Source organism: Balaenoptera borealis (genome assembly GCF_965194805.1).
Source record: "Balaenoptera borealis genome assembly, chromosome: 9".
In the NCBI taxonomy this organism is placed as follows: Eukaryota; Metazoa; Chordata; class Mammalia; order Artiodactyla; family Balaenopteridae; genus Balaenoptera; species Balaenoptera borealis.
Window position 1 is genome coordinate 15308794 of NC_138873.1, and position 25223 is coordinate 15334016.

Genomic DNA, 25223 nt, shown 5'->3' on the forward strand with positions numbered 1-25223 from the left:
GCAAAACAGGGAGGGGGAATTTCAAATTTATCTTATATAGGTAGAGATCGTTTTTTGAAAATGGAAGTTGATACAGCTTCAGAGTCTGAACTCAAGGAGTGATTGGTAGCAACAATTGGTGTTTTGAACAAAATCAGAACTCTTTAGCACTACTATATTATAATACCTGCTGTGTCAATCTTGCCTTTGATATAATGGTGAAGCTCTAGCCTAAAATGAAGTGCTCAGGTGTCTGGTATTAATGAGCAGATTAGGGATTCAGAAAAGGTTTACCCTTCATTCGTATTCAGCTCTGAATGCCTGACAAAAGTGGAGAATCTGTATCTCAGCCCCAGGCTTGAGATTTGGCTCTCTGCTGGCCTGGTGACATCCCCTAAACACATCAAACCTCAGCTTCCTCATCTGTAAAATGATATAATGTCTGCCTCTCCTAGGACAAAGAATTGCTAAGATGATTAAACAGTGCACATTATGGCGTTTCATCATGGCAAACTTGTTATTTGTTTATGCTATATTAATTAATCATTGTGTGATATTTGCATACACAGTATACTAATTAAGAAATCAGATTTGGTAGTTTGTGTAATACATCAATAGTATAAGTGATAAAGAAACTCTAAATGATTTTATTTCAAAAATGGTTAATCAGTACAACATTTCTTATTCTCTCTTTGGAAATCCCTAAAAATGAAAAAGATAAAGAAAAAAAAAAACCCAAAAAACTATATCTTTGCTGTGGAAAGGTGAAAACTTCCTTTCAGGTGTGTGTGAATGCTATACATGATAAAGTCTCTAAAAAAGTTAAAATAGAATTTGTGTTTTCTAAGCAAAGCTCTCTTAGAAATAACCCAGTGTTCTAACAGAATTATAAAATGAAATCATAATAAACAGAAACAGAAGGAAAATAGCGCTAGATGAAATCTGATGAGATGTAGCGTCAGTGAACCAAAAAACTATCCGTACAAGCACTGAACAACCTCACCCACAAAAGCAATCACTCTAACCCTTCTGTTCTTCATTCAGGAACCAAAGCCTCTATCCTCCCATTACCACAGGGTTATAAAATGTTGACATAAGTTTCAGTTTAGACTCTTAGAACTAAAAAATGGTCACATTATGCTCCTTTCCAAAATATTGCTTAGAAATAACTTTGTGGGTGTTACTAATTACTTGATCGAACTGAACTCTAAGTGCCCTGTAATGGTGATTTGTGAAAAAGGAGATATTCTAGAAAACTGCAGTTATGAAGCAGGTTTGGATGTTTCCAAGGTTCAATTCTGCTTCCTTCTGTTTTATTAGAAAGGAAGCATGGTGCTTACACTTGGTCCACCTCCGTGCATCTTCAGAGCCCGCACCGTCGCCACCAGCACCACAACACTGGGCACCAAGCCAGAAGCTCTGCACTTGATGTTGAAGAATTTCTCCATGCCAATATCAGCACCAAAGCCAGCTTCAGTCACTGTGGAGAATCAAGTTTGAAACTTGCTATTACCTTCTAAAAACAACAGTAGGTTTTGACAATCATTGATGTGGTTCAAATTCAAAGGATGACAAATTTTCCTCCACGTTCAAGGTTACTATACACCACTGCATCCTGTTCATATACAAAGGTAAAAAGATGTTTCCATGGTTTTAGAAAATGTCCTACTTCCTTACATTCCATAAAAAGATGACTCTCTACTCTGCTTCACACCACTGTTCCTTAAGGATTCATTGCCATGGCCAACATTTTTCTTCTAGTATAGAAGGTCAAGGCAAAGCTTTTCTTAACACAGATGGGATTTCCAACTTTTTAATCAGGTTCCAAAGTGTGTCAAAGAACATTGCTGGTATGATTAGTATGGAAGATCTTTCCTTACTCTTTATAAGATACATACAGAATCACTTATTTTCATTCCATCTGGCCATTTCTATTGATGGACAAAATTGAAGTTAGTTGAGCCGTTTAAGGAGGTTGATCATCAGGCTTGATAATAAGATGGTATCTTTACTTCATAACCACAGAGGACACTCATCTTTAACCATCATTTCCCCTGCCCCCAAATTGCTAAAAATGTTACTGAGGCAGTTACGGCTATAGCAGGGAGACTATCCAACACTGCCTTCCAAGATAATACTCCTGACGCTGGGTAAGCTGCATCATCTTCATACACAAAGCGGAGCTCTGGACCAGCCACATCAGCAGCCCCTGGGGGTTTATCAGAAATGCAGACTCTTGGGCTGTATCCCAGAACTACTGAATCAGAACCAGCATTTTGAAAAGATCCCTTAGTGAGATGAATGCCCATTAAAATTTGAGAAGCACACTGCTCTAGGGAAGGAATACTATTAATGTAATAGATATTAAATATTTATGGAATATGCACTATATACTTACAGTACAACCAAGGCCATAATTTATGGCAGAAATAGGAAGAGGCAGTAAAAAAAATTTACTAAGATAAAATAAAAACCATTTAACATGTGAATAAATGAGGATATTTGTCCCCAGCATTCACTGAATACACACATTTTAATAAAAATTAAGAAAAGAAAAATAGAGAGGGCAGACAGACAGCAGAAGCAAGAATAACTACAATCCTGCAGCCTGCGGAACAAAAACCACATTCATAGAAAGACAGACAAGATGAAAAGGCAGAGGGCTATGTACTAGATGAAGGAACAAGACAAAACCTCAGAAAAACAACTAAATGAAGTGGAGATAGGCAACCTTCCAAGAGACAAGGAAGGACACTACATAATGATCAAGGGATCAATCCAAGAAGAAGGTATAACAATTGTAAATATATATGCACCCAACATAGGAGCACCTCAATACATAAGGCAACTGCTAACAGCTCTAAAAGAGGAAATCGACAGTGACACAATAATAGTGGGGGACTTTAACACCTCACTTACACCAATGGACAGATCATCCAAAATGAAAATTAATAAGGAAACACAAGCTTTAAATGACACAATAGACCAGATAGATTTAATTGATATGTATAGGACATTCCATCCAAAAACAGCAGATTACACTTTCTTCTCAAGTGCGCACGGAACATTCTCCAGGACAGATTACACCTTGGGTCACAAATCAAGCCCCAGTAAATTTAAGAAAATTGAAATCATATCAAGCATCTTTTCTGACCACAACACTATGAGATTAGAAATCAATTACAGGGAAAAAAACATTAAAAACACAAACACATGGAGGTTAAACAATACGTTACTAAATAAGCAAGAGATCACTGAAGAAATCAAAAAATACCTAGAGACAAATAACAATGAAAACACGACGATCCAAAACCTATGGGATGCAGCAAAAGCATTTCTAAGAGGGAAGTTTATAGCTATACAAGCCTACCTCAAGAAACAAGAAAAATCTCAAATAAACAATCTAACCTTACACCTAAAGGAACTAGAGAAAGAAGAATGAACAAAACCCAAAGTTAGCAGAAGGAAAGAAATCATAAAGGTCAGAGCAGAAATAAATGAAATAGAAACAAAGAAAACAATAGCAAAGGTCAATAAAACTAAAAGCTGGTTCTTTGAGAAGATAAACAAAATTGATAAGCCATTAGCCGGACTCATCAAGAAAAAGAGGGAGAGGACTCAAATCAATAAAGTTAGAAATGAAAAAGGAGAAGTTACAACAGACACCACAGAAATACAAAGCATCCTAAGAGACTACTACAAGCAACTCTATGCCAATAAATTGGACAACCTGGAAGAAATGGACAAATTCTTAGAAAGGTATAACCTTCCAAGACTGAACCAGGAAGAAACAGAAAACGTGAACAGACTAATCACAAGTAATGAAATTGAAACTGTGATTAAAAATCTTCCAACAAACAAAAGTCCAGGACCAGATGGCTTCACTGGTGAACTCTATCAAACATTTAGAGAAGAGCTAACACCCATCCTTCTCAAACTCTTCCAAAAAATTGCAGAGGAAGGAACACTCCCAAACTCATTCTATGAGGCCACCATCACCCTGATACCAAAACCAGACAAAGATACTACAAAAAAAGAAAATTACAGACCAATATCACTGATGAATACAGATGCAAAAATTCTCAACAAAATACTAGCAAACAGAATCCAACAACACATTCAAAGGATCATACACCATGATCAAGTGGGATTTATCCCAGGGATGCAAGGATTCTCCAATAAAGGCAAATCAATCAATGTGATACACCATACTAACAAATTGAAGAATAAAAACCATATGATCATCTCAATAGATGCAGAAAGAGCTTTTGACAAAATTCAACACCCATTTATGACAAAAACTCTCCAGAAAGCAGGCATAGAGGGAACCTACCTCAACATAATAAAGGCCATATATGACAAACCCACAGCAAACATCATTCTCAATGGTGAAAAACTGAAAGCATTTCCTCTAAGATCAGGAACACGACAGTATGTCCACTCTCACCACTATTATTCAACACAGTTTTGGAAGTCCTAGCCACGGCAATCAGAGAAGAAAAAGACGTAAAAGGAATCCAAATTGGAAAAGAAGAAGTAAAACTGTCACTGTTTGCAGATGACATGATACTATACATAGAGAATCCTAAAAATGCCATCAGAAAACTACTAGAGTTAATCAATGAATTTGGTAAAGTTGCAGGATACAAAATTAATGCACAGAAATCTCTTGCATTCCTATACACTAGTGATGAAAAATCTGAAAGGGAAATTAAGGAAATACTCCCATTTACCATTGCAACAAAAAGAATAAAATACCTAGGAATAAACTTACCTAGGGAGACAAAAGACCTGTATGTAGAAAACTATAAGACACTGATGAAAGAAATTAAAGATGATACCAACAGATGGAGAGATATACCATGTTCTTGGATTGGAAGAATCAATACTGTGAAAATGACTATACTACTCAAAGCAATCTACAGCTTCAATGCAATCCCTATCAAATTACCAATGGCATTTTTTATGGAACTAGAACAAAAAATCTTAAAATCTGTACGGAGACACAAAAGACCTCAAATAGCCAAAGCAGTCTTGAGGGGAAAAAACGGAGCTGGAGGAATCAGACTCCCTGACTTCAGACTATACTACAAAGCTACAGTAATCAAGACAATATGGTACTGGCACAAAAACAGAAACATAGATCAATGGAACAATATAGAAAGCCCAGAGGTAAACCCACGCACCTATGGTCAACTAATCTATGACAAAGGAGGCAAGGATATACAATGGAGAAAAGACAGTCTCTTCAATAAGTGGTGCTGGGAAAACTGGACAGCTACATGTAAAAGAATGAAATTAGAACACTCCCTAACACCATACACAAAAAAACTCCAAATGGATTCGAGACCTAAATGGAAGACCGGACACTATAAAACTCTTAGAGGAAAACAGGAAGAACACTCTTTGACATAAATCACAGCAAGATCTTTTTTGATCCACCTCCTAGAGTAATGGAAATAAAAACAAAAATAAACAAATGGGACCTAATGAAACTTCAAAGCTTTTGCAGAGCAAAGGAAACCATAAACAAGACGAAAAGACAACCCTCAAAATGGGAGAAAATATTTGCAAACGAATCAACAAAGGATTAATCTCCAAAATATATAAACAGCTCATGCAGCTCAATATTAAAGAAACACACAACCCAATCCAAAAATGGGCAGAAGACCTAAATAGACATTTCTCCAAAGACATACAGATGGTCCAGAAGCACATGAAAAGCTGCTCAACATCACTAATTATTAGAGAAATGCCAATCAAAACTACAATGAGGTATCACCTCACACCAGTTAGAATGGGCATCATCAGAAAATCTACAAACAACAAATGCTGGAGGGTGTGTGGAGAAAAGGGAACCCTCTTGCACTGTTGGTGGGAATGTAAATCGATACAGCCACTATGGAATTACCATATGATCCAGCAATCCCACTACTGGGCATATACCCAGAGAAAACTATAATTCAAAAAGACACATGCACCCCAATGTTCACTGCAGCACTATTTACAATAGCCAGGTCATGGAAGCCACCTAAATGCCCATCGATAGACGAATGGATAAAGAAGTTGTGGTACATATATACGATGGAATACTACTCAGCCATAAAAATGAACGAAACTGGGTCATTTGTTGAGACGTGGATGTATGTAGAGACTGTCATACAGAATGAAGTAAGTCAGAAAGAGAAAAACAAATATTGTATATTAACGCATATATGTGGAACCTAGAAAAATGGTACAGATGAACCGGTTTGCAGGACAGAAATTGAGACACAGACGTAGAGAACAAATGTATGGACACTAAGGGGGGAAAGCAGTGGGGGGTGGTGGTGGTGGTGTGATGAATTGGAAGATTGGGATTGACATGTATAGACTGATGTGTATAAAATGGATGACTAATAACCTGCTGTATAAAAAAATAAATAAAATTAAATTCAAAAAAAAAGAAAAGAAAAAGAAAACATCACACATAATTTCAGACTCTTTTTGACTTTTTTAGTCAACTAGTTGTCCTAATTCTTTATGGTTTCCTTTTAGTACCTCAAATTCCTATATAATTTTTAACGAATAGGTAGAATTTTGTAGTCTGCTCTTTTACTTTAAAATTATCAGGGTTTTCTTGCTGTACTACAAACTTCCAAGAATTATAAGTGGCAACTTATAATTTTGTTGTTTATGTACCAAGATTTGCAAAATTGTTCCCCCTGTTATTAGATGTTTGGATTGTTTCCAATATAAATAATGCTGCAAAATAGCTGTGCATATGGGCTTTAATCTCTTTCAAATTATATTCTTGGAATAAATTCCCAAGGGTGAGAGTATGGTGCCAGAGGGTATAAAATTTTTTTATGACTGTTGATACGCTTTTGACAAACTGAAAAACATTCCTTTGAAAGTATTCAATTTGGAATGAACATAGCTACAAGTCATTTTCTTCCCCTTTACTATATTTCCTTTGAACAAGCGATGTAGCTATGCTATGATATTTTAAAAACTGTTTAATGTCACCCTATAGTTAGAAGTAGACTATTATGTACATTTCACATAATGGGGTTTGATCAAGTGATCTCTAGTCTTTCCAATTGCATGCACATGTCCACTTGAAGCTCCCCTATTAGACTGTAAACTCCATGAGGATAGGGACCATGTCTGTTAACACTGCAAGGCACATAGTAGGCACTGAATTAACGTATATACCTCCAAACCAAACAAAAGGCAATAGAAAGTTTCAAAACACTTGGTCAAAACACTTGTTTTATTGTGTTATTAACATATTAGTAACACATTTTATTTATAAACGTGTAATTCCCTTGCAAAAGTTGCATGCTCAAATTTTCTTCAAAAAACCTGAACTCTTCCCTTCCTCAGCCTTCACATATAGTTACCAAGTTCTCCTACCTTCATCAGCTCAGTGCTGCCAAAGGAAAAACTCCCAAGATCCCTAACGTAAAACCGAAGGCCACCCTAATGTAACTACCTTCGCTTTCCTCACCCTCTGCCTCAAATTTCACGTTTGAGTAATACCACTTCCTGGAGAGCCCACACAAACCATGTGACTTGTCATCCTCACCCCTCTTCTCCCATCTGGAATGTTCTTCTCTCCCCTCTCCCTTAAAGCCTTATTAGCTCAGATGTCTCATTTCCTGGAAGCTTGCTCTGAACTTCTCAGGCAGAGGAAGCTACCCTTTCTGCCCCTCCTAGCCCTCTGGTTTGTTGCTCCACGGAGCCCACATCTATCTCTGCATGTAGCATCCTAATTAGACGTATGTGTCACCTCCCATGTGGAGGGCAGGGGCCAGATCTTATTCACCTTTGTATCTCTAGTACCAAGTGCAAAAAAAATGAGTGAATTAACAAAGAAAAGAAGAAACTATCAGAGAGGGAGCCAGCTATCATTCAACAGAGAAAGGTAGATAGACATATACATAATACAGAATTTAAACAGAATTAATGGTTTTCTTACAGCTCCCTAGCATATCTTTTTTTCTTAAAATACCAAAACCATTTTAATAAGAGCTATAAAGGTCACATCTGAAAAAGATAGACCACCTCAAATGTCTACATAAGCTAGACAAGATTAATGTCCTATTGGGAGGGAGGAAGCACAGTAACAAAGAGAACTTCAGTTAGGGAAGGAAACAGGATGCGGTAATAAAGGTCTAGGACTGTGGCTTCCAAAATGCAAAGGAAATATGGAGGCAAACAATATGAAGAAAACAGGAGGAAGTGCCAGATTCTTATCCGTTGAAAACTGGAAATACTGCATGTATTTTTATTTGTTTGCAAATATCAGACTGTTAAGGAAAACAGAAGGTACGCTGGTGGGTCAGTAATTCCAAAAGTAAGGACCACTTAATACGGTGTCATCAACAAGAACTTCGACATGGCCACCGTGCAGTGCTGTGTATCTGTGTCTTAGTCCCACGGGCAAGGGGGACAGTGTCTGGTTGTGATAAGGGGGCACGTTCCATTTCCTAGGCAAACCCTGGGACTGGTCGACATCGAAAACCCATAAGTTAAGTTTTCCCAGTGACCTGAAATAAGCAATTTATTCCCTTACTGTCTTTGCTGCTCTCTATAAATTTTAAAACAGATACGGGAGAAGGAATTATTTAATGTGGCCTGTAGCATAGACTTGGTCTTGAGTCATGAAGCAAGTACATTTACTATGATTTAGCAATCCTGAAGAGCACATAATGTAGACTTCTGCAAGCTGCATGTTTTAAAAGGTTTGTGAGAAACTGCCCATGCCACAGGAATTATTTGTCTTGGCAATCTCTTTTTTGGGGGGGGGCCAGGGGCGAGGGGGTTGTTTACAGCTATTCAACTTGCAGCGTGAATGGAAACAGGAAATGCTGACTGATACTCTGTGTGAGCACAGAAGCTCATAGATAGGGATTTTGTAGCCTGGCTTGATTTAAACTTCAAAACCCATAATCTGCTCAGAAAGGAACTGTCAGTGGGTCTGCTCTGGGAAGGGACTATTTGGACAAATACTCTTCATAACCTGCACAGGAAACAGCTCTGGGTAAAAACCAATAATGGACAACTGGGTGGCTGGCTCTCTATGCTGATCTGCTAGGACACCCCGAGTCACATGGTACAAACTGAACAGAAACAATAACAACAAAAAACCCACTACTGACAGGCACACTTGCTATCTACGAAATTCTTCAATGAGGCAGAGAGAATGATTCTTATATTTAAGTTATTCTATCACATCCCCAACTTGCTATACACAGAGAAGTTGCAGTGACAATCGGGACTCAGATTTTAGAGTAATCACTGATCTGCTACCTTAAAAAAAAAAAAAAGCATTAACGTCATGACATCATAGGCAGGCCCTATAAGCCATGGGTTCATAAAATTCTAGAGCTATGAGGGACCTTTAGGGATAACATACTCTAACCTCTTCAGGACTCCTATGTGCCAGGTAAGCTCTCTTCTTGAGATAACAATGAAGAACCTGCTATGCTGTCCCAGGTCCCTCTGATGCCTGGCCCAGAGCGCTCCTTTCTATATTACATACTCTCTGCCATTCTGCCCAAAAGCACTCTTGATTAGACATATACACCCCAGAATTTAGGAAAAACCTTTGTTTCTTCTCATTCAATAATTACTGAACCTCTATTACCCTGCCAGGCATCTAAGCATTTATCAGTGTGCCCTTGCCTTCACTTAGTGAGCAAACAGGGCTGCCAGCACATTTTTTTTTTTTTTAAACTTTGGGTTTATTTATTTATTTATTTATGGCTGTGTTGGGTCTTCGTTTCTGTACGAGGGCCTTCTCTAGTTGCGGCAAGTGGGGGCCACTCTTCATTGCGGTGCGTGGGCCTCTCATTATCGCGGCCTCTCTTGTTGTGGAGCACAGGCTCCAGACGCGCAGGCTCAGTAGTTGTGGCTCACGGGCCTAGTTGCTCTGCGGCATGTGGGATCTTCCCAGACCAGGGCTTGAACCCGTGTCCCCTGCATTGGCAGGCGGATTCTCAACCACCGTGCCACCAGGGAAGCCAGCCAGCACATTTTTAACAAGACACAGATGAGGAAGATTCATTCATTACCTAATAACAAAGGAACATCTTTCTAACCTTTCTTTTCATTTTTTTCCTGCTTGAATTCCCTTTGATACTTCAAAATGTTTATTTATCTATCAGTATGTAGGCAAATTTGAATCAACTCTCTTTCGCAATTACTTCTAGATGATCTCATGGGTTAGTACGTTTATTGAACCTGTTTCTGTGGAATCACAATCTTAAGTGCAGTTCAGTCGTTCTCAACTGGGGACACGTGTCAATATCTGGAGTCACTTTTGGTTATTGTAACTGGCATCTAGTAGGTAGGAGCCAGGGACGCTGCTAAACATCCTAGAATGCAGAGGGCAGCCGCACACCCGCTTAAAACAACACCACCACCAAAAAACCCACCTGGAATTATCTACCCAAAATGCCCAAAGAGGTAGACACTCTGCCCTAGTTCAAGCAGGACAAAGGAGCCTTGCACTTTCTAGACACTCTTCATGAGAACGTTACAAACGCATTTGCTGCATTAGAACAAAAGGCTGTACAAGATTATGTTAACGATAATCATATGAGACCCTGGAATGTGAGTAAAAACTCCACTCAGCAAAGTCTGATGCGCTGTGCCAACGATGTGTTTACTACAACATGGCAGTTCCTGGTGATGAAAAGTAGTGTCTCACAGGTGACTGACGCACCAACTTCGTAAGGAGGCGAGGAATACAGGACAACGCGGGTGATGGCAATGATCTGTCGTACTACTAAGAACAAACATATATGATGGGGAAAAGCTATTCAAATAGAGACTGGGGCTTGGGGAGAGGCACAGACGTTGACATTTACTGACATGCCTGTGTGCCCGGCAATGCACTAGACATTCTTCATCTCATTTCACTTTTTATCGCCTTCATCCTCTGCTTACAGATTATGAAGCTAAAGATGTAAAAGTTTAAATAATTTTTTTCCAAGGTCACACAGTTAGAAGGCGATAGAGCTTGGATGGAAACCATGGCCCATATGACTGCAGGCTAGGCCCCTACTCCATCCTGCCCTGTCCACGTATAACTGATCCTGCAGCGTTTCTTTAACTCAGCTGTTTGGCAAGTTGTGTACCAAGATGGAAATCTCAACACCTTGTACTTCAATAATAGTTTGATATCTAAGATGTAGCTCTAAGATTCTTTTCCTGAACCCTAGGCTTGTTTTCTAATTGCAATGTGGCCCTGCTGTGATAAAAGAAAGTAAGTAATCTGCAGTCTTCCTCTCTATTATATTTCTCCCCTCCCTTCCTTCCCTCTCTCCCTCCTTCCCTCCATTCTCTCTCTCTCTCTCTCTCTCTCTCTCTCTCAATTCAGGAAGTTCTTTTCTCTCTTAGAGCAATTCATTTAGGGATAATGGATCTCATCCTCTCCCAGTTCTCAGCCTACAGTGCTGAGTTCTGGGCAGTGGCGGGCAGTATACTGGTGAAAAAGAAAGAGCTGCAAGGACCAGCTCCATCTGGGTTTGGTATCCAACACCAGCAGAAACAGGTCACAGGTAGAGAATACTTGCTCTGCAATCTGGCCTCTTGAGAACCAGATGGTATTCTGGGAGTCACGGGGTATTTCACCACCTTTCGCTGGATGAGTCAGATGCCAAGATGGGTCTTCCCAGCCTCCTCCAAGCTAGGCGTCCACCCTCCAGCACGGGCTGGGGAAATGACCAGCCCCAACTCTCTTGCTTCGGTTTTCCTTTCCAAATTGCACACCACGGTGGGAGAAAAGGCAACAAATACTTCAGATCTGAAATTCTCGTTTCTGCTTTTACACTGGGGAAAACCCTCCTTAGGCTCTGAGATAGAGTTAAATTGAGGCACCAAGAGTTGTCCCTGAGTTTCTGGCTACTTGAGACACCTGAATATTGTCACTACACCATAGCAAATTGAATTTCCACCTTGCTGTGTCACTAAGGGTTTACTCCATGTGTACTCAGAAGATTAGGATTTTCAGATTTCACAGCCACTTTATAATGCTAATAATTTTTCTCTCCATGATACATGCAACCAACATACACATCAAATACACAACCTAGTGAGTCCCCATTACTTTGGGACATGAACTTGAATTTATGGACTGTTAGAGGCCTCACAGAAGAACTAGCCTTTGCAATCAGTTTAGCTCAAAATAGGTTGAGATAAGAAGTATGTCTGCACAGGGCAGATTTTGCTAACTTAATCCTCAAAAGAATTTCTAGTAAACAGAGGGAGAAATAAAACCATAGCTTTCATTCAGTTAGCACTTAACTTTCTCACGACAAATCAGAAATGAAAACAAAACCTTTGTACAGGAAGAAGTAAGGTAGATGCCGGACTAGGCTTCATTCTGAAGCACTGTGGGCTATAATTCCTGAACAATGCTAAAGGAATGGAAACTGGACTCTTCAAACTGCCTTTTTCTATCCTATGTAAACATGTCTACTCCGCTGCAGCTGTCTACAGATAAACTCAGGGCAAGTGGAGTTCAGAGTCACAGAAGCACATAAACTCTGAATTGGAGCTCAAGGTAGGCTGCTGGCCTTCGAGGATTTTAATTATTTTTTCAATGACTAGAAGGAAACTAAGTAAACCAGGATGAATCAGTAAATGACAGGGGAAGCTCTGTATTATTACTACAGCTGGAAAAAAAAAGGGTGGGGGGACTTGATTTAGAACGTATTAATTTTTTTTTTTTTAATATTTTCCTCTTTTTTTTTTTTGTAATTCTTTATTTTATTTATTTTTATTTTTGGCTGTGTTGGGTCTTCGTTTCCGTGCGAGGGCTTTCTCCAGTTGCGGCAAGCGGGGGCCACTCTTCATCGTGGTGCGCGGGCCTCTCACTATTGCGGCCTCTCTTGTTGCGGAGCACAAGCTCCAGACACGCAGGCTCAGTAGTTGTGGCTCACGGGCCCAGTTGCTCCGCGGCATGTGGGATCCTCCCAGACCAGGGCTCGAACCCGTGTCCCCTGCCCTGGCAGGCAGATTCTCAACCACTGCGCCACCAGGGAAGCCCTAGAATGTATTAATTTTAAGGATCCAACTTAAGTCTATGAAGTTCTACAAAAAATTAAATCCTTTCTGCTCTTTTGGACTTGTCTTTGCTCTTCGGTTTTATTAAATGTCTTAGGGTCAAATTTTCATCAAGTATACAGATTTAACTGGGCACATATTAGGAGACTTAAAGGAAAAAGAAACCAATTAAAAAAGAAAAAAAATATTAATATTAACATGTGCCTTTCCTCTTTCTTACCTTTTTGGTGATGGCAGTGCTTACACACATTAGGGGAAGTTTGGTAGTCATATAGAAGCATGAGAAGGTTACAGGGGATTTATTAGGAGAAAAGGAAAGAGAAGATAAGGAAAGTATAAAAAGGACATAGGTCCACATGAACTATCTGTTTTTGGTAGTAATAAAAACTTTGAAAATACCAGTAATGCCACTTAGATGTACGCTGGTATCAGGATCCAGAATTTCCTTCTTCCAGAGAATTAATTAGGTACAGACACTGGTTCCCGTTATTTGAACCCATCGTTATACATCTTGTTTTGTAAAATGATTTTGACCAAAGTGAAATCTGATTTTGAAAAAAATGCTTAGATGAAAATTAAATTATACATGCTACGTTTTACCTCCTCTATAAAAAATCCAACTGAATTAAATTCATAAATTCATTATCCAAAGATGCCATCTTCTTGTACAGATCATGAGCACTTGTACAATGTCATTGCTTTGATCAAGGTTTTAACCCTTCCATTTTTAGCAAACTGTGGTTTGTGGTTTGCTAAAGCCAAAGTTCTGGCTAAGGGCCTGGATTTTTGGATGACTGCTTGGGGCAGAGCTGTTCTCTTGCAGCTCCTGAAAACCGGACACTAGGAAAATAACTTGAAACAAATTCTGAAAGTCTTTGCTAACAACATGCCTTAATCTAAAGTAATGGAAAGATGAAATAGAACATTTTTCATCGAGCAGTTGATGAAAACCAAGCCAAGGAGGAAAAAAGCATAAATGTCAAAAGGTAAATACGTTTTATCTCAAAGGTTCCCAGGGGAAAAAAACAACATCCAAAAACCTGTATTAGCTTCTTCTGCGACTGCAAGAAACCCAGCAAGAGAAACCAAGATTCCTGAGTTTGGAAACAAATTAAATCTACCAACATTCCTAGTATGACAACTTCTATTATAGAAAAAGAAACTAAGACGGAAGGAAAACATTCTAAACTTGAAAGCTGGAAGATTCTACAACATACTTAACTAAATAAAAGCAGGCAGGGCAGGAATTTTTGAACTGAAGGTAGAGACCCATTAGTGTTTTACATAATCAATTTACTGGGTTGCAACAAGAATTTAAAAAAAAAGAAGAAGAAATAGGATAGGAAATATTAGGATACATGACATATGATAAGAGAAAGTAGTCTTGTTTCATAAGACATTGATTCCATTTTTGCACACGTGTGTGCACGTGTGCACATGCATTTTGTGATATAAAATGTACTTTATGCTCTGGGTTTCAGTCAAAACATCCAAGAGCCACTGGCCCAGACTCTGCAGATTTCTTATCTAGGAAGGGAGACAGACCGGCTGGTTTTACAGTCATGTCTAGCCCCACTGGTTTCTCACAAGATCAATTTAATGATTATCCAGACCTGGTCCCACTCTGCTCAGCACTGGGACAAACGGCACAGGTAGCTCAAAGGAATGACGACCCTAACCTCAGTGGTATCAGCCATTTCCAGTACATTTAGGGGCACAGATGCAATGTTACTCTCACTGATTCAGTGGCTCTTTTGGGCAGAAATGGTCTCTATGGTCCTTCTTTCCATGTTTTCTTCAGTGTGTCTGACCTGGTCACTAGCAATAGACAAGCCCCCCTGCCTGTCCAGTGGTACAAGATCTTGAAAGGATTCGATTTAACAGAATAAATGAGGACTCACTGAAAAGGCCAGTAATTCCTCCTTACAAGTCTAAAAAACTCAAAGTAAAGATAATTGCCCCGAAAGGAGGGATGAGCATATTTTTTCCTTGGCTTATTTAAAAAATAATCCGTTCCGTCTATAAAATGAATATATATGAGTAGAAACATATTATTGATTACTGGAAAATCTGATGTGAAGGAGAAAATATATCAGGCCCTTTTAACCGTTTTCGCTGTTATTTATGTCCTTGAATCTCTCTGTACTGTTGACCACGGAATATGCCCTTGAGATGTCCAAGTAAACACAGTTTATAAGGGAAAGGTAACAAAGGTAACAAAGCGTCAGGAATAATTCTCATGTTCCCACCTCTGCACCTCTACCCCATCCCTATGTGCAGAAGGAGTTGATACTGAAGTTTGGTATCATTCTTATTTTGTATAAACAAAGAACAAACCCTCATTTGCCACCCCTGTTTCTTTCTCCTGCTCTTGGTATGTCCCCAGCCTGGCCTTATATCTAGAAGTGGGGTCCAACTTGGGTTAAGTACCAATAATAAAAACATGATTATTTGTATCACACAAGAAAAAAACTGATCTTTGATTTACTTAAGAATGAAAGTGGGCCTGTCGGTTTGGCTGATTTAGAAGATAATCCTAAGCATGTTTGTGTAGTGAAGTCAAAGAAGTCAAAGGTCTACTCTCTCTAAACACTGGCAGATATTGTCACACACACACACACACACACACACACACACACACACACACACACACGAGAGAGAGAGAGAGTGAGGTATAGTGACATGGATGACTTGGCATTAACTTGATTCTGAGTCTGGGAAAACCTCTTGAACTATGTCATGCTAACCTCACCATTCTATTTAAAGGAGCCCATACAGAATCAGAAAATGTCTTAGCTTCTCTTGCAGCTAGGTATGGCTATGAGACCAAGGTTGTTAATAAGATGTAAACAGAAGTGTTGTATGACTTCCAGTAAGGCTCTAGAAAAGGTGATATGCCTTTGATTCTCCTTCCTGCTGGCTGGGTTACAGATGTGATGGCTGGGGCCTGTGCAACCATCCTGGGCTACTAGGCACACCCTGATGACTGAGTAGATGACATACCAGTTGAGACTGTCTACCCTGGATTTCTTTTACATGGCAGAGAAATAAACTTATATTTGCTTTGGGCCACTTTTTTCACCATTGCTGTTATGTGTGGGTGAACCTAATCCTAGCTGATTCCTTTGTGAAAATAAAGCCTACTTAGAAACGTGATAGCATTTTTCATTTCTATCATTTCAGTTTGCACATAATTTGAACGTTATGCAGTGTTTTCTTTCTCTGCACAACAGTAACTCTGGACTAAAGACAAGGTTACATTTCTAATTTAGAAAAGATGTGAGATTGGCTCAAAGTTTTGCTGATGAAAAAGCTAAAATTTCTGAGGCTGAGAGTGGCTGTAACTCTTTGATAGATGCCCCAAAGCTATGCCACTGAAGGTAAGTGAGAGAGGGTCTAATCGAAAGCTCCAGACACAGATTTAAAAATCAAGACAGCAGAAACTGGTATGTCAGTCTGCAGTAGAAGAGGACACACAGTAGGTCTCAAGAGGGTTTCCTGTTCATCTGACTTTCAGAACTGTTCCCACTCTAAATTCTATCTCCTCTGTGTATGTGCTAAACAAAGAAGTGTTCTTTGAAGGCAAAAAAACCTATTTTCATAGTTGTTTTAAATATTTTTAGAATTTATTATTTAACTATTGCCTGACCCTAAAAAGTAAAAACAATCCAGTCGACCAAAACATTCATGCACTTGTATAAAACAAACAACAAAGGACTAAACAAGACTGAGGTGGGCTGGGGCGGAGGGCAATCAAAAGAAGGTACTCATATCACTGGTGTCTAAAATTCAGTATGTCTGTGTGCATAAACACTTGAATATATGAAAAATAAAAATTAAAAAAAAAACCTCATTCTTTAGGACATAACTGAACATCTCAGTGGGGAAGAAGGAGTTTTTAGTGGATGAATAAGCCATCCTCACTGCCTCTGGACAGCAGGCTACAAGGGCAACCTCTGGACAATCGCTTCACTTCTCCCCAGTGGGTTTGTAGAGAGAAAGTCTCGCCAGGGCTCAGGCTGTCTCATCCCTCAGGTCAGCCACTGTCCGCATCTCTACCATGCCCGTTATCAAGGGAGACGGAAGAGCATGGACGGCTATACACAACCATCGCTCCTGCCAGAAAGCAATGTGAAGGCCCTGACCCACTAAACATGACTGTCAGCGTCCAGATTTAGCTCTCAAAAAAGTAAAGACTTGACCACATACTAATGACAACTGCCAATCTATGCCTCTAGCCTCAGCCTGTCTCCTCAATTCCAACCTATATTCCTCCCCCGCCTTGCATAAATAACAAACATTAACATTTTGCCACAACTGCTTAAGAAGTAACGCAGCACAGATAGAGCTGAAGGCTATCCTCATGCACGGGTACCCAGTTCAGCTCCTTCCCTTCCTCTCACAGTCAGCAATTCTTATTAACTTGGTGCTTATGCGGGTCATGTTTTCATTCTTCTGCGCATGTCCAAAGGCATAAACAAAATACAGTGCTGTTTGTATGTTTTTTAAGTGTGTGAGACTGTATTTACGATTGCAGTAGCTGCTTTTTCACTCAACATTGTATTTCTGAGCTCTTACCTTGCGGAAATGCCCAGAAGGAGTGCTGCTGGTTGTGAAGCACCCACAATCTGTAACTGCTAACCGAGTCCTTTCCTGGGGAAGGGGCCCAATTAGATAACCCTCTGGCCTCTCCTCCCCCTCAATCGTTCTCGTCAGGAAGGTGGACTGTCTTACCTGATGGGAAAGGGGTAGTTTGGGAAGAAACCCCATCTTCCAGTGGAGTCCTGATAACAGTAACACTACAAAATCATTCCGGAAGTTCTCATGGATCAGAAACTGTATGCTCTTCTCCATGACCTTTAAGGACGTTGAAAATACATGTCCAGTCTGTTTTCGCTGCCATATCGCTGAGCTGGATGAACTCCTGGTGATTCCCTGAACACATACTGACCTTTCCCCCTCTGTCCCCCTTTACTGGATTATATCTTAAACTTTTTTCAAAACCTCCCTCAAACGCCATCTTCTCAAGGGAATCTTAATGGAACCACTATTGAAGAATTGTCCATTTATCTCTACCAGTAATTGAAAGCATAACATTTCAGATCGGCATTTATTCCCCTCCAAATGACCTGATCTAACCACGAAATTCATCTCCCCCACGTCTTATACTCCAGCTAAACTATCCTCAGAACCCACTAACTCTTTCCCATCCACATTCATTTGTTTGTTCTGTGCACTCTGCCTAAAAACCATTTCTCCCTAACTCTGTGTGTCAAATAACTTCAGATTTTAAATCAATTTTTCCTTTTTTAAAAAATCACAAAAGTAATACACACTAATTGTAAAAATTTCAAGAATACCAAAATACGTAAAGAATACAGTGAAGGTCACCATGACCCCATTTCCCACAGATGAATAAAAGTAATCATCTGATATACTTCTTTCATACCTTTTCATTGCAGGTATATATTTATTTCATAATTTTAAAATGCAAGAAATACATTATAAATATTGCTTGGCAGCGTAATTTCTTTTACTTTATATATTGTGAACTTCTTTCCACGTTCTATACACATCTATTCTTTTTAATAACCTTGATGTTACACCAATAATACCATACTTTTTGCTTTTTTTCTTAAAGCTTTATGTTTTAACGTTCACATTAAAATTTAATCCATCTTTATTCGGAATAAATTGTGATGAAGGACTCTAAAGTTTATGTTTAAAAATTAATAGTCATGGGACGCCGCACTTCCACTGCAGGGGGCATGGGTTCGATCCCTGGTCGGGGAACTAAGATCCCGCATGCTGTGGGGCAGCCAAAAAAAAAAAAAAAAAAAAGCTCCGGGCAGCGAGGAGCCAGTGCAAAGATCCTGAGGTGGAAGCACCCAGTGTGTTGGGGAATAGCAAGAAGACTAGTGTGGCTGGATGGAAAAAAAAAAAAATTAATAGTCAAATGTCTGAACATCATTTAATCAGTGATACATCCATTGGCCACTGATTTGAAATGTTATCTTTATCAAGTTATTAATATCTACATATAATGCAGTAAGTCTGATTAAGGACACTCAGGTATTCTTTTGATACCAGTTTTCTTTGTTTATTCCTCTTTATTGTTATGGCAGTATTATCTTGATATCTAGTTAGGTAAATCATCCATCATTGTTCTTTAAATTTTTTTTCTTGTCTATCCTCATGATTTATTCTTTTAGAATCTAAACAAATGTTGCTATTGATTTAACTATGAAGCTCATCTTCCTCTATTTTTACAGTAACCATAGGAGAGCGAAATTTTCCACCCCAAAATGTGTCTCTGACATGAGGGTTATTTTATGTTGATTATTCTTAAGAAACAGAAGACTCAGGAATTCTTTCTTTTTACTTCCTCCTTAACTGCCTGAAAGAATTTAGATAAAGGGCTTGATCCAGGAAGAGCACGTTCACCAGAGATACCTACAAAGAATATGGATGGGTCAGGTGTACGTGGGGGGGTACTCGGCAGGGAGATCAAAGTCCTCTTTGTGTTCCACTGTCTCTGCATAATCAAGGAAACATTTGTTTACCAAACATTTGTTTTTTCATCTTCCTGTGAATTGCCTTCATAACCTATGAGGTCCCAGACCCTACACCCTTCTCCTTAGTCCAGGATGAAATATATACTTCATTTTACCTGACTGTCTTTGGAATCTCTCATGTTCTGATTCCCTGTACGTACATGATTAAATTTGGTTTTTCTCCTGTTAATCTGTCTCATGTCAATGTAATTATTAGGCCAGCCAGAAAAACCTACAAGGGTAGAGGGAAATTTTTTCCTTCCCCAGCATAATTACTGTGCTATACCATAATATGGTATGATATATAGCACAGTAATTTTATAGTAATTTACATGTTAGTTTGACAGAGGAATGATGATTAACACTGACTATTCCCATTCAAGAACATGGCATATGGCTAGGAAAACACGACAACCCAAAACCTATGAGATGCGGAAAAAGCAGTTCTAATAGGGAAGTATATGGCAATACAATCCTACCTCAAGAAACAAGAAAAATCTCAAACAACCTAACCTTACACTCAAAGCAACTAGAGAAAGAAGAACAAACAAAACCCAATGTTAGTAGAAGGAAAGAAATCATAAAGATCAGAGCAGAAATAAATGAAATAGAAATGAAAAAAACAACAGCACAGATCAATAAAAATAAAAGCTGGCTCTTTGAGAAGATAAACAAAATTGATAAACCTTTAGCCAGACTCATCAAGAAAAAAGGGAGAGGACTCAAATCAATAAAATTAGAAATGAAAAAGAAGCTACAACTGAAACCACAAAAATACAAAGGATCATAAGAGATTACTACAAGCAACTATATGCCAATAAAATGGACAACCTGGAAGAAATGGACAAATTCTTAGAAAGGTATAACCTTCCAAGACTGAACCAGGAAGAAACAGAAAACGTGAACAGACTAATCACAGTAATGAAATTGAAACTGTGATTAAAAATCTTCCAACAAACAAAAGTCCAGGACCAGATGGCTTCACTGGTGAATTCTATCAAACATTCAGAAAAGAGCTAACACCTATCCTTCTCAAACTCTTCCAAAAAACTGCAGAGGCAGGAACACTCCCAGACTCATTCTACGAGGCCACCATCACCCTGATACCAAAACCAGACAAGGATACCATGAAAAAAGAAAACTACAGGCCAATATCACTGATGAACATAGATGCAAAAATCCTCAACAAAATACTAGCAAACTGAATCCAACAGCACATTAAAAGGATCATACACCATGATCAAGTGGAATTTATCGCAGGGATGCAAGTATTCTTTAATATACGGAAATCAATCAGTGTGATATGCCATATTAACAAATTGAAGAATAAAAACCATATGATCATCTCAATAGATGCAGAAAAAGCTTTTGACAAAATTCAACACCCATTTATGATAAAAACTCTCCAGAAAGTGAGAATACAGGGAACCTACCTCAACATAATAAAGGCCATATATGACAAACCCACAGCAAACATTATTCTCAACGGTGAAAAACTGAGGACGTTTCCTCTAAGATCAGGAACACGACAAGGATGTCCACTCTCGCCAGTATTATTCAACATAGTTTTGGAAGTCCTAGCCATGGCAATCAGAGAAGAAAAAGAAATAAAAGGAATCCAAATTGGCAAAGAAGTAAAACTGTCACTGTTTGCAGATGACATGATACTTTACATAGAAAATCCTAAAGATGCCACCAGTAAACTACTAGAGCTAATCAATGAATTTAGTAAAGTTGCAGGATAAAAAATTAATACACAGAAATCTCGTGCATTCCTACACACTAACAACAATGAAAGATCAGAAAGAGAAGTTAAGGAAATAATTCAATTTACCATTGCAACAAAAAGAATAAAATACCTAGGAATAAACCTACCTAAGGAGGCAAAAGACCTGTATGCAGAAAACTATAAGATACTGATGAAAGAAATCAAAGATGACACAAACAGATGGAGAGATATATCATGTTCTTGGATAGGAAGAATCAACACTGTGAAAATGACTACACTACCCAAAGCAATCTACAGATTCAGTGCAATCCCCATCAAATTACCAATGATATTTTTCACAGAACTAGAACAAAAAATTTTACAATTTGTATGGAAACACAAAAGACCTTGAATAGCAAAAGCAATCTTGAGAAAAGAAAAAAAAACACAGCGCTGGAAGAATCAGGCTCCCTGACTTCAGACTATACTAGAGGGCTACAATAATCAAGACAGTATGGTACTAGCACAAAACCAGAAATATAGATCAATGGAACAGGATAGAAACCCCAGAGATAAACCTACGCACATATGGTCACCTAATCCATGACAAAAGAGGCCAGAATATACAATGGAGCAAAGACAGCCTCTTGAGTAAGTGGTGCTGGGGAAACTGGACAGTTACATGTAAAAGAATGAAATTAGAACACTCCTTAACACCATACACAAAAATAAACTCAAAATGGATTAAAGACCTAAATGTAAGGCCAGACAGTATAAATCTCTTAGAGGAAGACACAGGCAGAACACTCTATGATATAAATCAAAGCAAGATCCTTTATGACCCACCTCCTAGAGTAATGACAATAAAAACAAAAATAAACAAATGGGACCTAGTTAAACTTTAAAGCTTTTGCACAGCAAAGGAAACCATAAACAAGACAAAAAGACAACCCTCAGAATGGGAGAAAATATTTGCAAACGAAGCAACTGACAAAGGATTAACCTCCAAAATATACAAGCAGCTCATGCAGCTCAATATCAAAAAAACAAACAACCCAATCCAAAAATTGGCAGAAGACCTAAATAGACATTTCCCCAAAGAAGATATACAGATGGCCAACAAACACATGAAAGGATGTTCAACATCACTAATCATTAGAGAAATGCAAATCAAAACTACAATGAGGTATCACTTCACACCGGTCAAAATGGCCATCATCATAAGATCAACAGACAATAAATGCTGGAGAGGGTGTGGAGAAAAGGGAACCCTCTTGCACTGTTGGTGGGAATGTAAATTGATTCAGCCACTATGGAGAACAGTATGGAGGTTCCTTAAAAAACTAAGAATAGAACTACCATGTGACCCAGCAGTCCCACTACTGGGCATATACCCATAGAAAACCATAATTCAAAAAGACACATGCACCCCAATGTTAATTGCAGTACTATTTATAATAGCAGGACATGGAAACAACCTAAATGCCCATCGATAGACGAATGGATAAAGAAGATGTGGCACATATATACAATGGAATATTACTCAGCCATAAAAAGGAACGAAATTGGGTCATTTGTAGAGACGTGGATGGACTTAGAGACTGTCATACAGAGGTGAAGTAAGTCAGAAAGAGAAAAAGAAATATCATATATTAACGTGTATATGTGGAATCTGAAAAATTGGTATAGACGATAGGGGAAAGGGGGGATGGGATGAATTGGGAGATTGGGATTGACATATATACACTATTGATACTATGTATAAAATAGATAACTAATGAGAACCTACTATATAGCACAGGGAACTCTACTCAATGCTCTGTGGTAACCTAAATGGGAAGGAAATCCAAAAGAGGGGACATATGTATATATATATATATATATATATATATATATATATATATATATATATATTTGATTCACTTTGCTGTACGGTAGAAACTAATACAACATTGTAGAGCAACTATACTCCAATAAAAATTAAAAAAAAAAAAAAAAAGAACATGGCGTATGTCTCACCAATGATTCAGACTCAACAGTCCTGCTTTGTGTCTTTCAATAACATTTTATGGTTTTCTTTCTATATGCTTGTTTCTTGTTAAATTTATCCCTAGGTATTTTATAGTTTGGGGGCACATATAAATAGGATATTTCCCCTTTTACAGTATCTGTTTATTGCTGATATAAAGAAAAACTATTACATACTTACATTGCATCCAAATAACCAATCAACCAATTTACTTAAATTTCTTGAACTCTATTATACAATCATACTGTATATAAATAGTGGAAAATTTATCACTTCCTAATATTTATACTTTTGTATTGTTCTTGTTTTATTACATTGGCTAATACTTGCAGAATAATGATGAATAATGATGGTGATCATCAAAAGTATTCTTGTCATGGCCTGAATACATTCGTGTACATTTAGGACTTCAACATTTAATATGATGCTGACTGTTAGTTTCCATTTTTCAAATCTGTTTAAATTCTTCTATTGCATGAGGTCTTTATCATTACACTGAGATACCTCTTTCTTCAAGTAAAGAGTTACTTCTTTACTCTGCTTTATTTTGAACTGGATAACCAAGCACTTTGTAACTTGCCATAGTTCTTTTAAACTTCGGGTAGTTTTAAAAATTTATGTTACTTACATCAAAACATTAATGGCTAAAAGAACATTTATGGTTGAAGCTAGCAAGAGGTTGAGACTTTTAGAAAGCCCTAAAAATCCAATTTTCTCTCCCCTCCCCCCAAAATATATAAAAAGTTCCACACAAGAATACACTACTCATTTAGTGACAGTCAGCTTCCTTATATTCCTTAATCAAAGTTCTACTAGGTTTTCTTTGCATGAGAACAGCGCAATATTGTAATTATATCAAACATTGCTAAAAGCTTAAGAACAACCTCATATAACTGCAATTTTCTAAACTACAATTTATACATTAAGTAAGGGTAGTTGGACATCTTATCAGCAGGCTGAAAGTTCACAGCCAAGATGGGGTAAGATAGTAGTCAAATAATATAAATTTAAAGTCATTGCATAGTGGATATTTTTATTTTTAATCCTCAAAAAGCCTATGCATTTTAAAATCATTTTATGTTAACTTTCACAGCACTAATCCCTGCAAGACAGTGTTTTGACAGGGGTCTTATTTTAACTCCATGTTTTATGATGGTAAGCAGAACTACATTACGACCACATTATTTAGAATACACATAAATTCTAAGTAGGGATAGGCTAGATAACTCATTGAAAATAAATTTGCATTTTGTGGCACACAAAGAAACAGTCAAGGTCAGGTTAGACATTCCTAAAGTTCAAAACTCCTTTCAAAACTGTTTACTCTTCTTATTTAACTACTCTTTTCATTAATGAATTATTGCCTCAAAAAACCACCGGGCAAATATGCCAATGTTTACCATAAAAAGCCTAGAGGAAATTCAGACATGTTTACCAGTGGATAAGTTATTCAGTAAACTGATGTGTATTATTAACTTTTCATTAAAAAAAACATTTATTTAGTGCCAGTTATGTGCTAAGCATAGGGGTATGTGATAATGGTGATACAGAATGAAAGTGAACATTTAGGAAGCAGTAAAGCACAGTGCAAAGAGCAAAGGCTCGGTGCCGGGGCTTAGACTCAAATCTCTGCTCCCCCCTTGCACTAGCTGTTAGCCTTTGGGCAACTACTAACTCAGTTTCTTCACCTGTAAAATGGGGTGTATTATGGCAACTGCCTCCTAGGGTTGGTATAAGACATATTAACGTATACATAAAACACAGAGAAAGTCCCCAGCAGGATGCCCACCACACAGCAGGTCCTCAAGATGTGGGCGGGGCCGGGATACTGGAGACCTTGCACCGTGCAGGACAGTCCCACAAAGATTTGTCCCCTGCCCCACATGATTTTCCC

The 25223-nt window shown here is 38.3% G+C and overlaps 1 protein-coding gene across 7 annotated transcripts in view; it reads right to left on the reverse strand.

Annotated features, from left to right (window-relative positions):
* MTHFD1L (methylenetetrahydrofolate dehydrogenase (NADP+ dependent) 1 like) overlaps nt 1–25223 on the reverse strand; it is a 204545-nt gene that overhangs the window by 82528 nt on the left and 96794 nt on the right. For 4 of the 7 annotated variants that reach the window (XR_014248493.1, XM_082405462.1, XM_082405463.1 and 1 more), the window contains exon 21: nt 1320–1459. The exons of the other annotated variants lie outside the window; for them this stretch is intronic. Coding sequence is in view for 3 of the 4 variants with exons in the window: in XM_082405462.1 (XP_082261588.1) it covers nt 1320–1459 (140 nt within the window). In the remaining variant the exon portion in view is untranslated. The remainder of the gene's footprint in view (nt 1–1319; nt 1460–25223) is intronic. 7 annotated transcript variants of the gene reach the window in all.